The sequence below is a fragment of the Theobroma cacao genome, chromosome 8 (assembly GCF_000208745.1).
Source record: "Theobroma cacao cultivar B97-61/B2 chromosome 8, Criollo_cocoa_genome_V2, whole genome shotgun sequence".
Lineage (NCBI taxonomy): Eukaryota > Viridiplantae > Streptophyta > Magnoliopsida > Malvales > Malvaceae > Theobroma > Theobroma cacao.
Window position 1 is genome coordinate 1,621,569 of NC_030857.1, and position 19,027 is coordinate 1,640,595.

General features: G+C 38.4%; 4 protein-coding genes and 1 non-coding gene across 6 annotated transcripts; 1 reads left to right on the plus strand and 4 right to left on the minus strand.

The window, feature by feature from the left end:
* On the plus strand, positions 541–2,277 carry LOC18591484 (B-box zinc finger protein 21). Its single transcript, XM_007017623.2, has 3 exons — positions 541–1,012; positions 1,143–1,607; positions 1,765–2,277. The coding sequence occupies exons 1-3, from the start codon at positions 653–655 to the stop codon at positions 2,035–2,037; spliced, it is 1,098 nt and encodes a 365-aa protein (XP_007017685.2). The 5' UTR covers positions 541–652; the 3' UTR covers positions 2,038–2,277.
* On the minus strand, positions 4,056–4,898 carry LOC18591487 (RNA-binding protein cabeza). Its single transcript, XM_007017629.2, has one exon. The coding sequence runs from the start codon at positions 4,896–4,898 to the stop codon at positions 4,257–4,259; it is 642 nt and encodes a 213-aa protein (XP_007017691.2). The 3' UTR covers positions 4,056–4,256.
* On the minus strand, positions 6,455–11,168 carry LOC18591486 (transmembrane and coiled-coil domain-containing protein 4). Its single transcript, XM_007017628.2, has 15 exons — positions 10,858–11,168; positions 10,673–10,757; positions 10,098–10,589; positions 9,783–9,939; positions 9,529–9,678; positions 8,835–8,932; positions 8,587–8,678; positions 8,208–8,278; positions 7,996–8,131; positions 7,683–7,742; positions 7,506–7,591; positions 7,338–7,414; positions 7,176–7,246; positions 6,818–6,875; positions 6,455–6,718 (listed from the first exon to the last, which is right to left on the minus strand). The coding sequence occupies exons 1-15, from the start codon at positions 11,082–11,084 to the stop codon at positions 6,572–6,574; spliced, it is 2,007 nt and encodes a 668-aa protein (XP_007017690.2). The 5' UTR covers positions 11,085–11,168; the 3' UTR covers positions 6,455–6,571.
* Positions 11,683–15,540, minus strand: LOC18591488 (zinc finger protein GIS2). Of its 2 annotated transcripts, XM_018125679.1 has the most exons (5): positions 15,260–15,540; positions 14,995–15,066; positions 13,510–13,731; positions 12,501–12,593; positions 11,683–12,420 (listed from the first exon to the last, which is right to left on the minus strand). In XM_018125679.1, exons 3-5 carry the CDS (start codon positions 13,650–13,652, stop codon positions 11,886–11,888), a joined length of 771 nt encoding a protein of 256 aa, XP_017981168.1. In that variant the 5' UTR covers positions 13,653–13,731; positions 14,995–15,066; positions 15,260–15,540; the 3' UTR covers positions 11,683–11,885. The 2 variants fall into 2 exon arrangements, with proteins under 2 accessions (XP_017981168.1, XP_017981169.1); XM_018125680.1 differs by lacking the exon at positions 14,995–15,066 and having other exon boundaries at positions 15,260–15,351.
* On the minus strand, positions 17,581–17,653 carry TRNAE-CUC. Its single transcript has one exon. It is a non-coding gene; the product is annotated as a tRNA-Glu (tRNA).

Genomic DNA, 19,027 nt, shown 5'->3' on the forward strand with positions numbered 1-19,027 from the left:
TTGAGGCAATTTAAGAATTGATAGCGTAACTGACAAAACTAGCATGGTGAGAGAGCGAGCGTGGTCCCCTTGACAGGGAAACTCAGAAGCAACATCATACCAAAATGGGAGGGGACTCAACAAATCAGTAAAAAGCTTTATTCCATTGAAATGGGGATTGAATTTAGAATGAAATTCCCATCTCATTCGCCCCCACAAATCCAAAATTTTTCTTATTGAATAGTGAGTCCTGATTGGCCTATCTGGCTTTGTAACCATGTGTTTCTGTTGGAAAAATAAAGCACAAAAGTTTCCTTAGATGACGACCTTGATGATGCAAAACATTTAATTGAAAAAAAAAGGGAATAAATAAGTACAACAGGACCCAATAAACTATTGACAAATAGCTATCCATGGCTTCGCTTTACAAAGCAGATTAAACAAGTAACAAAAGAGAGGGGAAAACAGAAGTGGGTGGAGTCATAGATTACCTCTTTGAATGAAAGCACTTTGTATGATATTTGTTTATTTCTACTTTCCAAAAGTTTTCACTGTAACCTAAAATTGGAAAAATCAAAACAAGAGAGAGAGAGGGAGACAAAAAAAATCACCATAGAAAGCGAAGCAACCAAACCATATTTCCGTGTCTATCTCTATCCTTACAACATGAAATATGAACCCCCACTATGTCACAGTAATCTTATTCTATAGTTTACTCTCGACAGATGCTCTTATAACCCTCTCTTCACAACTCTTCTGGGGTTCCAAACTTCCGCAGTCTTTGACACAGTACTCTCTTTCAGAAAGAGAAATTGGGAGTAAAGAGATTAAACAAATTAAACAGATGAAGATTCAGTGCGACGTGTGTAACAAAGAGGAGGCCTCCGTGTTCTGCACCGCGGACGAGGCAGCCCTGTGCGACGCCTGTGACCATCGAGTCCACCACGCCAATAAGCTTGCCTCGAAACACCAACGTTTTTCCCTTCTCCATCCTGCCTCTTCTAAACAAGCCCCTCTCTGCGATATCTGTCAGGTTATTTTTTATGTCTTTCTTGCTCTCTGGCTTTGATTTTGGTTTTTATACCTTTATTACTACGGAGAATTGTGTGGAAGTTGGTTTTCTGATTGCGAGATTTTGGGGGTTTTTTTTTATCTTATTGTAGGAGAAACGAGCTTTCTTGTTTTGTCAACAAGACAGAGCAATTCTATGCAGAGATTGTGATGTTCCAATTCACGCCGCAAACGAACATACCCAGAAGCACAACAGGTTTCTTCTTACAGGGGTTAAACTCTCTGCTACCTCTGCTCTCTACACATCCTCCTCTTCATCCTCCATCGCTTCCTTATCCACCGGCTGTGATTCTGTTCCTGAATTCAAGTCTCAACCTTCGATCAAGAATCCTGTCTCTGCTTCTCCAACAAATTTGAATCCATTTTCACTTGCTAAATCTTCACCCGTTAGCACAACAGCAGCAGCAGTAACAAACAAGAGCGGTGGAGATAACCTGTTAGCAAATGAAGGGGGTGGTTCAACGAGTAGCATATCTGAGTACTTGATAGAGATGCTTCCAGGCTGGCACTTCGAAGACTTCCTTGATTCCTCTTCACCTCCCTTTGGTTTCTGTAAGGTTTGCATTGATCCATCATTGATCTATTGTTTTTCCCTTTCTAGATAGTGAGCTCATGGCACAATATAATATGTTTTCTATTTACAATTTGACTTTTGAATGATGTGATTTTCTTTGGGATCTGAATAATTTTGTTTTTTTGATCTAATTTTGTCAGAGTGATGATGGCATGTTGCCATTTTCCGATGCTGATCTTGAGAGCAATAAGAGTTCTTTCTCGCCAGAAAGTTTAGGACTCTGGGTTCCGCAGTCACCATCTCCCCTTTATCCTCCCCAATATTCTTCAACAATGGGAGGGCAAATTGGGTTCAAGGAGACAAAGGAAATTATAGGCATGAAAGCTAACAGGAGATGGACAGATGATGCATTTACAGTTCCTCAGATCAGCCCTCCCTCCACTGGCTCTAAGAGAACTAGGCCTCTCTGGTAGAATCAGATCTTCAGAGTACAAAAGCCTCATGTTCCCTTATAGTTTGACAAGGAGCTCCAGTTCCCATCTTTTGCCTTTTCTTCGTATTTTCCAATTTCTAGCTAAGTTGATTTCAGTTTAATGTCATCTTTTCCCCTACTCTGACAGGGCCGGTTTTGTTTGTAGCATTTTGTTGCTTTTTCGTGTACTTGAATGCAACGACTTTGTAAATATCAATGAAAAATTTTCAAAGTTACTTTTCCTTCTTTTCAATTTTTACCATCTCGAGTTCACAAATTCAGTTTAAAGATTACGATCAGTCAGAGGAAAGACGAAATCTAAAACATCTTGAAGTGGGGAATCTAGCAAATGACATATCGTTATGTAATAACCTCGACAGAACAATTGAAGTGAAACTGTGACATAAATTGACTGACAGTCAAGGGAACAACTAATCCCTCCTTTTGGTCGGGGAGACGTAGCATGTTATTGAGATTTGGAACCTGACAGGCATTGTAAGAAGGTACAAAGATGAAAGGAGATACATGATGGGTATGATGAATTGATGATGGGATCGGATAAGGAAAGGGGAGAGGGGCAGGCAAAAAGGGATGGTCTGGTTTTGTCTTAAAGCAAGATTGCAGTGTCCTGGTGGGGACGAACATACCCCAAAGGCCCAAACCTTTGGGATTGTATTGCTATAACTATCAATTTCAGTAGTTCATTCAACTAGTTGAAATCTGCGGACCAAAATAGGGAAAAAAAGGAACTCAGAACTAGTTGTTAGTCAGGGTTTCTTGCAGACTTCCAGTTGTACTTTCCGGTACTTCTGCTACATTCCCTTTCCTCTTTCTCTACATTTTCTTCCCAATCCCATGTTCAAGTTTCTATACTTACGATATACTTTGATTTCCTACAGACATAACTCAGAGAGATAACAGTTCTGTTCCAAACAAAGCATATACGAACTTGAATGTTATGCTTTGATTTACTGTAGTACATCCGTTTACTATCACATTTAAGACCAAAAACAAGAAAAACCAACAAATCTTTTCAGGATTTGCACCAATGAACCTCGTCATTTTACATCACGACCGTACATGTGTGTTCACTGTAACTGAAAAAGGGGCTGCTCAAAGATGATAAGGTCTCGGTCAATCAGAGTGCTGGTAGACGGCCGAAAGGTTCTCCCTTGGGTCTACCACACCTAAACCTACACCTACCAAAGCTAACCCGTTGCAGAGCCCTGCCTTCTGGGCGTATCTCTTTTCCGTGTGCCGCACATGCCAAATTTGTTCACTTTTTGGTGGCTTCAGACAAGAGCAATAAAGACCTTTGTTCTCAGACCTTTCTTCCATGGAAATATCACATCAGCATCTTAATTTGCTTGATCATGGCAGTTTTGGCCTTTTGCCCATCTTTCTTCTAAGCGTTCTGAAGGGGTCGATGGGGTCGGTTCTTGCCCAATAGCAGGCTGATGACCTTCTCAGGATTTAACCCCTACAATACTCTCTACAGTCTACCCTGCCCCATCGTATTTAATAAACCCATCAAAGAAATTAAGTTTGGTTATCATGAAAATAATCTGGGTTTGTTCCTTCCAAAGAAATTTAAAAAAAAAAACAAAAATGATTGATTCCTTGATGAGTTAATGTAACAACTTAAAACAGTCCACAACCTTCAAGACATATACAAATAGACAAGTTTGAGGCAGAGAGGACTCTCTGGTCTATTGGCCAAGTGGGTCTAGTATTCTTTCTGTTGTGACAGCTGTTTCATCTAGGCATTAGCCCCAAATTTACTCTTGGTTCTTTGCTATCTGGCCCAAATAGTTTCTACTTTACTTTGGGTCGAACCAGTCCTTTGGGAACTAAAGAGGTTGTTTGGGCTCAATTCCTTATTGGCACTCAAAGGACAGGGACAGTCTCTTATTTCTTACAGGAACATTGGGTCTAATAACATGAACATGCAAGCAATATTTGTCCAAAAAAGGCTTTCCATTAAAAAGGCTAGATAATTGAAAGAAAAGAAAGAACACATACAAAATCTCAGCCCATTGAAATATCAAGCAACTCAAAGAATCCATATGAACCTGATGATGATGAAGACAAACATTAGTTAAAACTCTTCAATGGATTGTTCTTCTGCTTAACATTCTGCCAATTGAGAAATTAGAAAAGATGAGGGGGGGAAAAGAGAATGAGAAAAGAGGTTAAGAGATTGGTTGAGGGTTAAAGGAATCATGGGCGTCTGCAGTGAGCTTTGCACATATGTTGGCAGTCATAGACGCAAGGTCCACCACAATGAAGAGGGCAATCCAACCTCATGCCTCTGCACCTTCCTCTAACCATGCATTGAGCAAACTCACCTAGCTTATAATCTTCCTTGTTGAAAACTCTCTTCCTATGCGCTTGATGACTGTGAATGCCTCTACCTGCTCCTCTTCTTCCCTTGCCTTTGCCAGGTTTTGTTCCTCCACATCCCCATTTATACCAACCACCACCTCCTCCTCCCCATCCCCATCCCCCACCTCCCCCTCCCCCTCCCCCTCCTCCACCACCACCTCCTCCACCTCCACCCCATCCCCATCCAAAACTGCCACCACCACCACCTCCTCCTCCACCCGCCTCCACCACCCCACCACCACCACCACCTCCTCCTCCTCTATAATATGGTCCTCTATTTTTGTTCTTATCATCGAGCACAACTTCAGTAGAAGTTCTATTGCTTACTTCAACATTGTCTTTTCCTTGGGGAAGCTTGACATGAACTGAAGAAGAATTGGTACTAGTGGGGCCCCTTACCAAGTCATCACCTCTCAGCCTAACAATTGCCACCGCTAGAAAAAACAGAACCCACCAACCTTTTACTAATGTCTCCATCTTTTGATTTCTGAAAAGATGCCACTGTTGCCTAAATGTGCCTGCTATATATACACTTGGTTTAAAGCTATACGCCCAGATCTCCATGGCAACCGAAAACAACCAATTGCTACTTGTTCTTTTCTTAAAAGTACTAAAGAATGAGATGCCTTCGGACACACTTTGTCCCCACCTAGGATTGCAATGTGACTAGCGCATGCTTGAAAGGCTCAAAATATTTCAGCCTCGCCCACTTGCATGGCAGGCGCACATGTACCCCTCTTAAGATCGTCCCGAGACTCTCTGAGGAGCAAGAATTAGAGGTAATGCCAGTGTATCCTAAATCCTAATTATAAAATGGCATGGATCTGAGAAGTGGGACATGCCATGACATCAATATAAATGAAACAGTTCTTTGGAAGATTGAAGAAACAATGGAAGTATGTTTCCAAAAGAAGGGAGTTCGAGTAGTGGCTGATTGTTTGCTGATAGTGGTACAACGATTGACTATCGATAAGCTTTCAGCTTTTGTTTCCCAAATGCAATGATCCCAAAAAAAGGATCAGCTTTTTGATGAAAAGGTGGAAATTAATTAACCAATACAAGCTCTTGATCGAATCAGAACTGGGACAAATCCACTTATCTAGAGACCAAGAGGAACATTGATAAGAACTAAGAAGCCTCCTACAGAAAAGAACCAACTAGCTTGCCTGGTCAAAGTTTACTATTTGGAATTATAAACCTTTGCATGCAATTAGCTAAGCAAACCTTGAGTTAATACCCATATTTTGGTAATTCATGGTCTTGTGAGCCTCACATGTGACATTCATAATAAAATAGTTTTAGCAGTAACAGAGGGGCCTGGTTCTTGGGCAGAGAATCTGTTTACAGTATTGGCAATTCTCTGCATGTCTTTACCAAACAATTTTGTTGCGAGCTTCCAAACTTTCTTCACCTTGACGTTTGAAAATTGAACAAGTGTGAAGGGGAAAGAGCAGTTGAGTATGGCATTTGTGGGGATACAATAATCTTGCTTGTAGGTAATGCATTCCTTATAAGGTACGGAACAAATTGATTTTTTCAGGGGCAGGGCACTTGTGCCATCATGTTTGCAACTTCATATTTAAAAGGAAAAAAAAATGATATGGCTGGCATTCACGTTCCGATTCAGGCTCAAGTTTTCTTTCTTACTGGCCTCCTTAACCACCATCTAGTGCTTGTCCTAACTCGTAACATGGATTGCTTGATTCTCACACAAACTGAGAAACGATGAGAGACACGCATGATTGAGCAAATGAGCAAGTTGGGAGAGCACTCAAGTGTCAGGATTTTGGCCTAAAATCAAAATGCTGCAGACAGTACTGATTGAAGGGTTTATGCATTATTTATGTAAAGAGTAAATTAACTAACCAAGATTTCCATTTTTGCATCTGCATTGGGCAGCTGCCCTTGCAGAAACAGATGTAATGATGCTTAGCTTAACCACATGGGCTTTCAAGCTTATCTTCTTACCCAGCATCAATGGAAGTCCAAAACGTCATGGATTGAATTGCATTGCGTGTCAGAACAAAGCTTGAAGAGGCATACTATTTTATTCCAAAATCAAGTAGTAATTAGCCAAAGAGACAGATAATCATATTATAGGAGGACAGCAGACAGAAATTTAGCAGGAAAGCTTAAAGATGAAAACTAAACTAAGTATGTTTGCTTTTCCCTTCCTGGGGTTTGGTGTGGGTGGTCCTGAAAATAGGATAATAGTAGTCCAGATCCAGCTGTCTCATGATTTTCTTTGCCATCCAGAGATAGGAAGAGTGGCCCTCGATAAATTCAGTTGCATCAACCTGCAAATCCAACGATAATTCATTGTCTTTTAACATCAGTGCAATGGAAATTGAAAAGGAACTGAAAAAATAGAAAAGAAAAAAAGTCTGAGCACTTACATTTTCAATCCCGTGAAGATCAACAGGTTGAATTCCAGCCAATCCCTTGGAAAGTATGCTGCAGATAGGAGACTGGAAAACTGTTTAGTAACATAGAAACAAAAAAGAGGAAGATACAAACAAGATCATGAATCATGATCATCCATGGAAGAAAATCCTAGTATTTCATTTACGCCACTATGAGGAGTCAAGTATTGACCATTTCATGTAAGTTACCGAACGCTTGCTAAACATTTTCTTCTTGCATAATTATGGATAAGCAAAACAAAATTTTTTTTCCATAGGTCAATGGTGTAAGATTTTTCCTAAGATTCATCGATTCTTTGACATGATAATTAAGTATAGACCAGTCACTTGCCTGGCACGAAATATGATTCCAAGTGTCCAATCATTAGTACTGTAAACATTGACAAATCTTCCTGCCACCATCTGCAAACCAGGAGCAAATCTTATTAGTGCTATCTATGAAAGAAGAAAAGTTGAGAGAAGAAAATTAGTGCCAGAAAGCAATCAGAAATACCTTTCTGGCATCTTCCCAATTTTCATCGTGTATTGAGATTGGTGCTCCAAGGAGGACAACCCTTTCGACGAGTCCAGCTGCAGAAATACGGATGAATAGAAAAATTATCAAATAGTCAATTCAACCTACTAATAAAAATGATAAAAAGATGGTGATTGGTGATCTTGCCATTATCTCCTTCTGTTTCAGCCAGACACTGGAGACATTTAAAGATTACTCGGGCACCCAAGGCGAAACCAACGAGTGTCACTGGTCTGAAAAAAAGTATATATAAACCAAGGTCAAAACTCAACTACTGTTATGGGGCAAAAAGATCAGTTTTTACATGATCATAAATGTGACTACCTGTTCCCCTGCAATCCCTTTAGCAACACTTCAGCTAGTAGCTTTCCAGCTTTATCAGATCTGAGGCAATATATACCGAAGATCAGGAATTGGCAACTATGATGCAAAGACTCCAAGAATGCTTAAGGGAAAAACTGCAGAGAAGTCAGTGGCGTTGTTTGAAGACTAAGGGAAGAAGATGTTGGGCACTCAACGTTTTGTTGAACAAAAGTGAAGCGTGCATGCATTATATACATCTAATCAAATGTAGAACTTCTACCATCATCCATCTCAATTACACTAAGTTATCCATTCCAAAGAAGTAAAAGATAACCTGTCAACAGCAACCGCCCATACATTGTCTATAAGGTTAGATGCGGTAACCAAAGCTACTGGCACAGCTAGTGCTGCTACTAGTGTACTTAATACAGTCAGCATGGCTCCTGCTTGCATTACGTCTAAAGCAATTCCTGCAAAAGGCGGCTAGTTTTCAAACAAAATACCTAGTCAGCTAGCAAAGATGGCTTACTAAGGTTAAAATAATACTTGAAGTAAGCCACTTCTGTACTGAAATGTTCAGTGCAATCAGCTTCTCGGACTCCCACTTTAGCACATACCTAAGAATTTGAAACATTAATAAGATTACTACATCATCAAGACAGAAAGAAAATAAAATATAGAAAGACCAAACACCAAATAAGTTGTTGGTTTTAAATTACATAGAAAGTAAAAACAGGAAGAACATTGAACATTGAAAAGACAAGGGAAATTAAGCACAAGTTCAGAAAAGCAAGAGTCAACCTTCGCTTGACAATGGAAACATAGGTACATAATCCAATATGCCTATTATGAAGAAAGAGGTAGAAACAGTAATACAAAAATAGAGGTTCTATTCCTCAAGGAAGATGGTTGATAAGTTTCTGACCTCTCCAAGTTATCATTGTGATCTTCCCAAGGTCTTAAAAAATCCTCTTCCTCAAAGACAATTCCAGAAACCAAAATTCCAACTGCTAGCCGCTAAAAAATGTAGTTATAAAAAATCAGCAAGTAAATTCATGAATTGAGCCAGTAAGAACGCAAACATGATAAAGAACCAACATTTAGTAAGTTATAAAGTAGCCTATTCTAAGCAGCCAAAAATGTAAAGATTTAAATAAATGAATAAAAACTCACGCCTTGGTCATGATTCTTCCCAATTTGTTTGAATTCAAATTCATCAAGGTCTCCAGTTCTTTTAGCCATTTTACTTCCTGCAAGACCAGCTCCAGCAGCTGGGATACGTACAGAGTAAGTTAGTGAGGAAAGTATCCACCAAACACATTACTTCGGTTACAAAGAAAAAAGTACTAAAAGAAATGCAAGTTGGTTAACATCATAACTAAATCTGCACTCTAGGCAGTAAATTGGTCTTATTTTACAGCATTCAATTGTTAAATTCTCTATTGTTTTAGCCCTTAAAAGTTATTATACGGAAAAATGACTGTTGATTGATAGTTTTGAGCTGTTTACTCTGCTCATCGTGTAAGTGTGAAACAAAGCTTTCTATGATATGTAAGCTTGTTTTATTGACAAATCAGTCAGGACACTGACAACGTTTTGTTTTACAGTCGTACTTCTAATGGTGTCTAGTGTTGAAGGGTTAGTCAAATCTAATAATTAAACCTTAGCAAGAAATGAAGGACCTTATCATGTCATTGAGTATTATGAAACTGTTACTAGTGTTACCATTTGTCCAAAAAAAATAAAAATGAATAACACCCAAAGTCCTGCATTGTGCAGCTCAGTTATAAACACAAGTACCATAAGTTCTCATGAAAAAGCATCAAACATAAACAAAAATCATGTTCAACGCCCCATTGATCAATACCTCCAAATGATGCGGCAACAGTAACCGAACCAGCAACTGACCCTGTAGCACTCGCTGCTGCAGCAAACCCACCTCCAACTGCAGGAACAATGCTGCCTAATGTAGGAGCCAGGGCACCTAATCCCTGTGCAATTGCTGGGGCAGCTAGGCCTGTTATGAAATTGGTCAACGGTGACTTTGCTTATACCATAAAAAAAGGGGGAAAATACTTGAGGAAGAAATATCTGCTATGTACAAACTGATGGATTCCATACCACCAGTAACGGCCAACAAAGTTCCTCCAGTTAAAGCAGCTGCACCGATCATGCCTTCCCGTTTCCAATCAGCTATCGTTTTCTTTTCAACTTCCTCTGCATCTTCCTTTATCAATGGAACCATGAGAGAGCAAGCAACCATTATCTCTGTGGCTTCCTACAATATTAAAATTTTCTTATGGATAGATAGAAGGTTCAAATGCAGCAAACACATTATCACTAGCAGGAGTTGTTTAAAACCAAATGCCATTCACAACTGATGCTTAAAACTCACAAAGGGCTCTACGGAATAATGAGTAGTTTAAGCACACTAACCATTTTTACCCATTTGACATTGAGCCAAGTAGCTAGCAAACGCAGAGCCACACGGTGGCGAGCATCATAGCCCTTTGTTTGAGATGAGCTTTTTGATCCATTGTCACTGGCTTCAGCTACGCAAGCTGAAAGAAGCTCATAAAGAACCGTTACTTTCCTCTCCTCAGTAAGCAATTCTCCCTCTTCCATTGGTTTCTCAGAAACTCTACTTCCTAATCCATCAACCTCTTCTTCTTCATCGGATACATTGGAAGTAGTCCTTTGAATTCTTCCATTAGGATCCGTGTCTTCACCGATTAACTCTGTCTTGTGAAAGCCGTATCTCCCGCGGCACTTAATTTCATAGTCACGACTCCTATCAATATCCTCAGAAACAACGAGAGAACTTTCTATACTAAGCATTGTAGCATCGACAGCCTTAAGTAAAGCAAGTTCCTTTTCTCGTCTTTCTTCAGAAGCTTCATCAGTTTCCTCTGAGAGTAATGTCAAGAACTGTAACAGAATCAATATCACGCTCAAAAAATAAACTTGTTTCATAATTCCAAGATTTAGATATGAATTAGTAAGGGACATACTGATCCGACGTGATGCCTCGCTTGTGTTGATACTCCGGCGGTTTCTTTGAGCCCATCCCAAGCTTGATCTTCCACTCCCATCAACCTAAACATCCGTAAAAAAAAAAAATTGTTTCAAAAGAAAAAATCAGAGCCGACTGATTTGAAAAATGAACTTTTTAAATCAAAACTTTTCAGTAATAAACCTGAAGACGGGCAAAAGTAAACCGGAGTTCTCATGGATCCAGAGCTGGGGATGATCAGAGACCGAAAGGGTTTTATGGGTGCTTGCGCCTTCACCAATCGGCTCGTCTTTCATTGAAACAAGGGCATTCGTAGGCCGTTTTTGGTGAACCTGAGAATGGTGAAGAGCCAGAGCGAACAAAGCCGATGCTGCGTACTTCTGCGTCGGTGAAAGAATCGATGTTTCCATTGCTAACCAATATCGTTGATCTCACTACCCTAAGCCTAAGCCATTACAGATTTTGCAATTCGAAGGGGTCAGAGCTGGGAAAAGATTTTCGTGTTGAGTTTTTGCTTACCATTGGAAATTTGAACATGAAGACGAAGCTGATTGCATAACAAGACTTTTTCAAAAAACGCACCAAGTTTCGCGGGGGAAATGAAGCGGCTACTGCACGTGATGTCACTTGATTAATAGACTCCTGCATGGACTGGGCCCAAATTAGTTGTAGACTCGAGGGGGCCTATTGGGCTTTTTTATATCGCTTGGGTTTACATTCCATTGCGGATTTTAATTTAAGAGTAAATTTTTACAAAACCCATAGTCAAAGATGTAATTTCATTCCCTTTCTATATGTTTTGTCTTTTTTTCTTTTAAATTTTAAAAAAATTAAAATAAAAATTTTGATTTTAATATATTTTGTATTGTAATTTATTTATTTTATCAATACAACTATTCAATTTTTTTAATATAAAAATTTTTTAAAAATCATGAAGAATAAATTTTTACCATTGCTGCAGCTCATGTCCCTGAACACTTGAGGGATTAGAACTGTCAGAAGCTAATATCAGTGAAAAGAAGATAAATTGGGGTCTAAGCATACACATTTTCAAGACTAAAAAGGTTTTTGCAGACAAAAACAAGACATTCAGAACCAAATAACCACTCTTTTGGAAGATTTAAAATGACCCAAGGCCACAGTTCAAACTCCTGTGCTCTCCGTGTACTACAAGCTCCTATCCTTGAAAAGCAGTAATCCTAACTTATGTTTCAGTATCGACGGTATCCACGGTCGGCCAGCCTGCCGGATGGGCACTCGTATGCCATGTGTCCCCTGCCACCACAATTGTGGCAGATGATAGGGGCACCTCTGCATTCCCTGCTGATATGTCCCACTTGATTGCAGTTCCGGCAGACCACATCACGATAACCATTGTTCCGGCTGCCACCACCCCTATCAGAAAGAATATGGCCCTTTGGGCATTGCCGAGCGACATGGCCAGATATGTTGCACAAGTTGCAAACAGGATCACTGTGACAATCACGAGCTAGATGACCCGTTTTCCGGCAGTTCTTGCATGCTTTATCATTTGTGCAGTCAGCAGCTAGATGCCCTGGCCTAAAGCAGTTGTTGCAGAGTCTCATGTCTCCGGATTGCATTTGGGGATTGGGGCAGTCTCTGGCACGGTGTCCAGTCTTGCAACATGAGTGGCAGATGCCCTCATTGGGACAGTGACTGGCCACATGCCCTGGCTCTCGACAATTCCAACATTGTGCCTGTGTAGTGCACTCGGATGCAATGTGCCTGAAAAGCAATTGTTAGGAAGCAAACAGGCACAAACAAAGGAAGCGATTAGTTAGTAATGCAACAAAAATTATCATTACCCAGGAAGACCACAGTTATTGCAAACAGAAACATTAATGCATTCTCTTGCAAAATGACCAGGCCGCTTGCAGTTGTTGCACAGATTGCCTTGGCTGGAGATAAATTTAAAGACACAAAAAGGCATTTATTAGAAAATTAATAAAAAAATTAATGTTAATCCAAATGTACAGAATGAGTATACTGGTAATGTATAAAAGAATGTTGTGGTCTAACAGACACTAACACATTGGAACCAAAATATCATCTCAGATTTAAAATTTATAAACTCATCACATAGCCAATGAAAGAGAAAACTAAACTCTGGTTGTCCTATCAGTATCCCTTTCTTCATATTTCTTCTTGTAAAACAAATAATCTTAAGCAACCATAAATACCACCTAGAGTCTTAGCAATAATGCAGTGTGCCATTAGAATCATATGAGAATGCTTCATTTATAGCCTACTGACTTTCATCCTATTCAAATTGAGCACACTCGTTGCATACCCCATGCAATCAGGCCTCAAGTCATTTATACAGAGCACCTAAGTATTTGTGGCAGCTAACTATTAGAATTTTGCTCTACAACTACCAACAATAAGTTAGTAACCGAAGATATTTGGCTTCAATCTCTCTAGGATGACGAGAAACTTAGGAGTTATTCTCAGGTGCAAAAGCAGGGTATAAAGACAGAATTAACTCAAGGAGGAAGCTTGTCTGCTGCTTGTGCAAGGAGACATTAAATGATCATTTCAAAACTCTAAAAAAGGCAAAATGTTAGAATTGAAATGTATAAATTCTATTACAACCAAAAATGCACAACTTCTTACAGATTATCTATCTCTATAATTTATTTATGTAGCGATCTAGCTCTAAAGTTAAGGCCTAAGAAAACTTAAAGATATGCTTCCTATTGCTGGCATATAAGAATCCCTTCCTGTTAAAATATTACTTTTGTTTTTTCAGTCTTCCTTCCCTTTCTGTTAAAACAAAATACTGGGAAAAAGTAAATCACTAGATAACCAAATAACCTGAAGCCATGACGCGACTCCCTCCTAAACGAAGCATCTCGGTGTGAAAATCGGTGAGATCGAATCCTGCGATCTCGTGGGCTCCTGCTTCTACTTCGACTCAGGCCTCTGCTCCTGCTACTGCTTCTGCTGCGAGAACTCATGTTCAAACCTTCTAATAGACACACCAACCAGCACAAATCTACTAATTAACACCCCACCACCAACAAAGCTGCACTTCCCCTGTCAACATTATCACACACCCAAAGATTATCTTCATTGGTCCATCTTATACTTCTACCCTAACCTTCAAACAGAAACGCGTAGTTCCATGCACGACATTCAAATACTTGCCCAAGACCCACCTATTAAAGTTAATTGACCATAACCCATACCAAGTAAAACTTAAAATGAGATTTCTTCAACATCCTCCGAGGTGATAAAAAATTACCCTGTATTTACTTTGAAAGCCACATTTTACACAATATTACAAACAAAACTCCAACGACACACAAATTATCCCACAAAGAAAGCAAACCTCTTCCATCAATCAGATGGATCCCTTAGTATACACCATTTATCAAAATCTTTTTACCAAGAAATCTGAATCGAATTTCATCTTCACGTTAGCTGGTTCCCCAATTTACTGTCTTCCTTTACAAGTTGGAAAGATATGGACTAGACGAGAAATTATAGAAAGCTGTCTAGTTTTAAAAGAGAAGGAAATATCCGCAGAAACCTGAAACTGCCCTCATGTGTTTCTTTTGTATTTTAGTACAAGCATTTATTTCAAATATAAGTTCTAGCAATCAAGATTACATACTACAATAGAAGCCTTCCGCCCTAATAGCAGAAGTTCTCCAATCTACAGTATACTCATGGATATACAATGGCAGGCACCTGGCCTTCCCTAAATTATAAACTGCTTGCCATATGACGATAACTATCATCTGATCCAAATTCATGCAAATGCTTTTGGATGAAACACAGAATCACCTACCATATGTTTCAATTAACTTCCTTAATCTCAAAATCCTTTAAAAAAAGGAAGGATCACAAGACACTTCCAAAGAGTTAGGTGTCACGGACTGGCGAAGCCAAGAAGATGGCAGGTGATGATGGCTGTCACCCCTCAATTTTTAATATTCTTTATTATTATATGTATAAAACTTAATATATATATATATATATATATATATAANCTTAATATATATATATATATATATATATATATAAGATGATTACCCTACTAATTACACTTTAACCACCCCTCATGCAAAATCTTGAATTCGTCCTTATGGCATCTACTCTTTCATCACAACTATAGTCAACCTAGCACACTTTCAATACATCAATGAATTTGCAAATTATTGAGGAAAGGAACAAAAGTTAATGCCAAACTGATATAGCAACTTGATCAGCCTAAATACTCCACACTTATGAACTATGGAAACCGTGTTAAATAAATTTTGAAACTCGATCGAATATAAGACAACACTGACAAACCTTAGCACAAAGGAACAAATCTTTTTCCCGTTCAAAATCCTTCCTTTGTAGCATTAAACATTCCTTGCAACCCTATAGATTAAACATCAATGTTTCAACAACGAAAGCAAATCCACTAACGAACTAAAAAGAAATTAAAAAAAAAAAAAAAACAACGATTGCAGGAAATGGATCTAATCCAGAAAAGCGATGCCATGGAACGGATCAGAAGCCAATTACCAGAACAACACAAAGGAAACGAAGGATTAAGTGGTTTCGAACTTACAGTCGTCGACGGAGCTTTGATGCAGATGTGATGCCCGTGCGAGCCCCGAGATATCCTTTTCTCCGATGGAGGGAGGGTGCTTGCTTCAGTTTGCAGATTAGGATCTCTGATAGGCTACAATTAAAGAGATCGAGGCTTGTCCTAATCTTTTGAACATTGGACACGTGGCACTCAGGTTAAGATGTTACTGTTTAATGTTTTCGGTTGCCCGCCTACGGTCATTGCTACGTCGGATATAGGACCCACTTACGACGGCGGTCCCCCGCTAATTTCTTTCATTTTTTATTTTATTTTTGCAGTTAATGCTTCGGATTAAGTGATTAATTAGCCATTTAAACCGGTTTAATGCCTTTAACTAAGATTAGCTAGATGCTGTTTTCCGTAAAGTTACATAAATAAAATTGATAAAGTTATATGCTGATTTTGACCTTGTTTCATAAAATCTTTGTAATTAAAAACTTTGTACATGATTCTTTATCTTTATTCGAGATTTATTATTAAAAAAAAAGAACATTTGCATAATAATCATAGAAGGGTTTAAGATTATTTAAAAGAATTACTATTACGATGGAGCAAACGCCAGCAGATTTCTGGAAATGAGTAAGCTGCAGAACTGTTGTTCAATGAAATGGGCCTGCATGGTTAGGTCGACGACGTCGTCTTCGGGCGGGAAAATGGGTAATCAGTCCGGAAATGATTTTGGAAGAGAAGTGGCGACTGTCTTTTGCATGGGGAACGGGGGAAGCACGCACTCCTCCGCCGCCTGATCTCGGGGTGGGATTCCAAACACCGTAATCCTCTTGGTCTTGGATGATGACTTTCTGACGATGATCCTGCTGCAGGTAGCTAATTTCCTTATCACCTGATCCCTGCTGCTTCTTTCTCTCAACCGGGTGGAAGAGAAGATCAGATGCTGGTGATGATGATGATAACGGCGACGATGGTGACGATGTTTCTGTTGCTATCATGGGCATTAATGTCATTATAACCATCCCTGTCACACCAAAAATGTGCATGACTGACCTCTCACTCAAGCTTGACATGCTTATCTTGTGCTTTGGAGTTTGCACCACTTGACCTATATATCTTAAAACCTTTAAACTGCAGGTTGTAGCGACGGTACAGTTCGGGAATCTGACTCGCTAGACAGAACGAGTAGTCGTCATTAATATTTTTTTATTTAATTACAATTAATCACATAATTAAATTCATCTTATGTAACACGCAGAAAGAATATTAACGCTCTATAACGCACGTACGGCAACTGTCTTAAACTACCACGAGATGTTTACACCTGTCAAAATAGAGTTTTGTCCAATTAATGTCGGTCCGACTGTACCAGGTAGCAGTGCTTGAATTAAACTGAACTTCCTAGCTCATGCCCAACAGATGACAGGTCATGGTTTTTGCATGTACTTGAATTGAAGCTAACTCTTTTTAGATCGAAAGTGTTGTGACGAAATGAAAAGGTCATGGTTTAATCTATGTACTATGTTTTGCCACAAGGATGAAAACTAGTGAATACGAGGCAGTATGTTTAATTGATGATAGAGCAATTAAAACAAGGTACCGTACTTGTCTTCACTTTTACTCAATATATGGGAATAATTTGTTATACATATTTTTTTATTAAAAAATAGAGATTCGAATACATATTCTTTAAATAAGAAATAATGTATTAACTGATGAATTAAATATTTAGGTACAATTTACCATAGTGCTTGTATACAATTTCATCTCTTGTGTCTTATATTAAATAATCAAACTATGTTGATGCATATAGAATGGAGCGATGCTAATTTCAGTTACTTGCAATTGCTTTGATACCTATGCGTAGGGATGTAAATTTAATTAGTTTCAAATTTTTTAAAATCAAATTAATAGAAATTTATTTTTAGTAAATTTTTAATAATTTTTAGTAACATTTTATAGAAAAAAAAGTACTCATCTCCACATTTTAATCAAGATAAATTCAACTTATAAAGATTTTATTTTTAAAAATATTGAAATATTTAATATTTAAAAGCATACTATTATTAATGGGTTTATCCGATCAATTCGATTATAAATTTTGAATATATAAAAACCAATCCGATAAATAAAAACAATCAATGTTTTTAATTGATTTAAGATGAAAATCAAAATAATCGAATCAAATTAATCACATTCGACAGATTGGATCCATAAATTATTTCAATTTCAACTCAATGCGGATGAAATGGCCCAGATCAAGGTTCTATTTCTTTATGGGCCTACTACAATCGAATCGATTGGGCTACTCTACCGCTAGCCTTTCAAAGGCTTAAAAAAAAAAAAACATATTCCGTTGCCGGGACTTGAACCCGGGTCTCTCGGGTGAGAGCCGAGTATCCTAACCAACTAGACTACAACGGATTTCGCGGGAGCCTCCCGTTTATTATTAATTTCTGTAATTAAAATAGGTTTCCGTCCTAAAAAATAAAATACTGATGGCTTTGGGATTGCGCTGCTGAAGTCAATCATGCCCTGTTATCTATATATATATATATATGTCATAAGTTTCCCGTTGTTAAGATCCTGATGGAAAAAGCTGGAATCAAGTGTTTAGTTGTTGGAATTTTGCATTTGGACGTGGAGAAAAAGAAATTACTTTAAACGATAAAAGTAAATGGTTGGTTTGACCCTTGGATATCAATCATAGAAAGTGACATTTGTAAGCCTTTAGTCCTTCATGCAGTTCTAAATATTATTCCTGTAGTAGTACAATTATTCAACAAACATAGAAACAGACAATGACTAAGCTAGGAAACCAGCTTGGTTTCTTTTGATAATTCCCCATCCTGCTAATTTTCATTAGGAAAAAGTGTCATCCACAATGATTTAGTGAATCATTCCAGAATATTTAATGAAAATATTCTAGATACTACATAGTTGTAAACATCATTTTGTTTTCTCTTTTAGTGTCAAACCCCCATCATTTAATGGGAAGGGAAAAATCCGACCTGGGCTCCCAAAACTCTGCTGTCTGCATTGGTCAACTGTATTACCTGTTCCCCTTCAAGTCCCAGCTAATGATGGTACCTACCACTTTCCCCACCTATCCTTATGATGAAGACGACTGAGGCAAAGAAACCAATAAGAGATTAAGAGATGGGATTATTAATAGATTTGAAAGATTTTTGAAGGATAACAAACTACCTGCAATTACCAACAGATTATGGCCCAGAGTATCAGAATAATGAAAGCTGATGTCACAGTTAGAATTCTTATACTCTTTAAGTTATTGTTGTTCCCTCCCACCTCACAGTTAAAAGGGAAGAATGATGATTTCATGGTAAGTCAATCTCCTCTTTATGACTATTAACTATTAAGCATACAATGGCAACACCAGTTTAAGATTGCATCTGATTCGGATTACACCACTAGCTTTTATTTATTGCTTGAACTATTCTTAAGACTCAAAAAACACCAGAAGTAGAATCAACACTTTCTACCTGACTATATTTATTGCCGCCTGGCCTTTCAACAACTCTAGGAAAGCTTCATTTCTCTTTCTTAAAGATAAAGCTTTGTAATTGTCTTCAATTGCTGGGCCTGCAATCACCGGCCAATAACAGTAAATGCTCAACATGTATTTGCCTTATGCAATAACAAGAGTCAAGTAGGCAAAACTATATATGGCAATTCACAACCTGAGAACATGCATTGGTGAAGCAATAAAAGATCTATCAATTGAATATCAAACTACTCAAGCAGAATGTCTGAGCAGAATTAATGCCCTGCACGCCA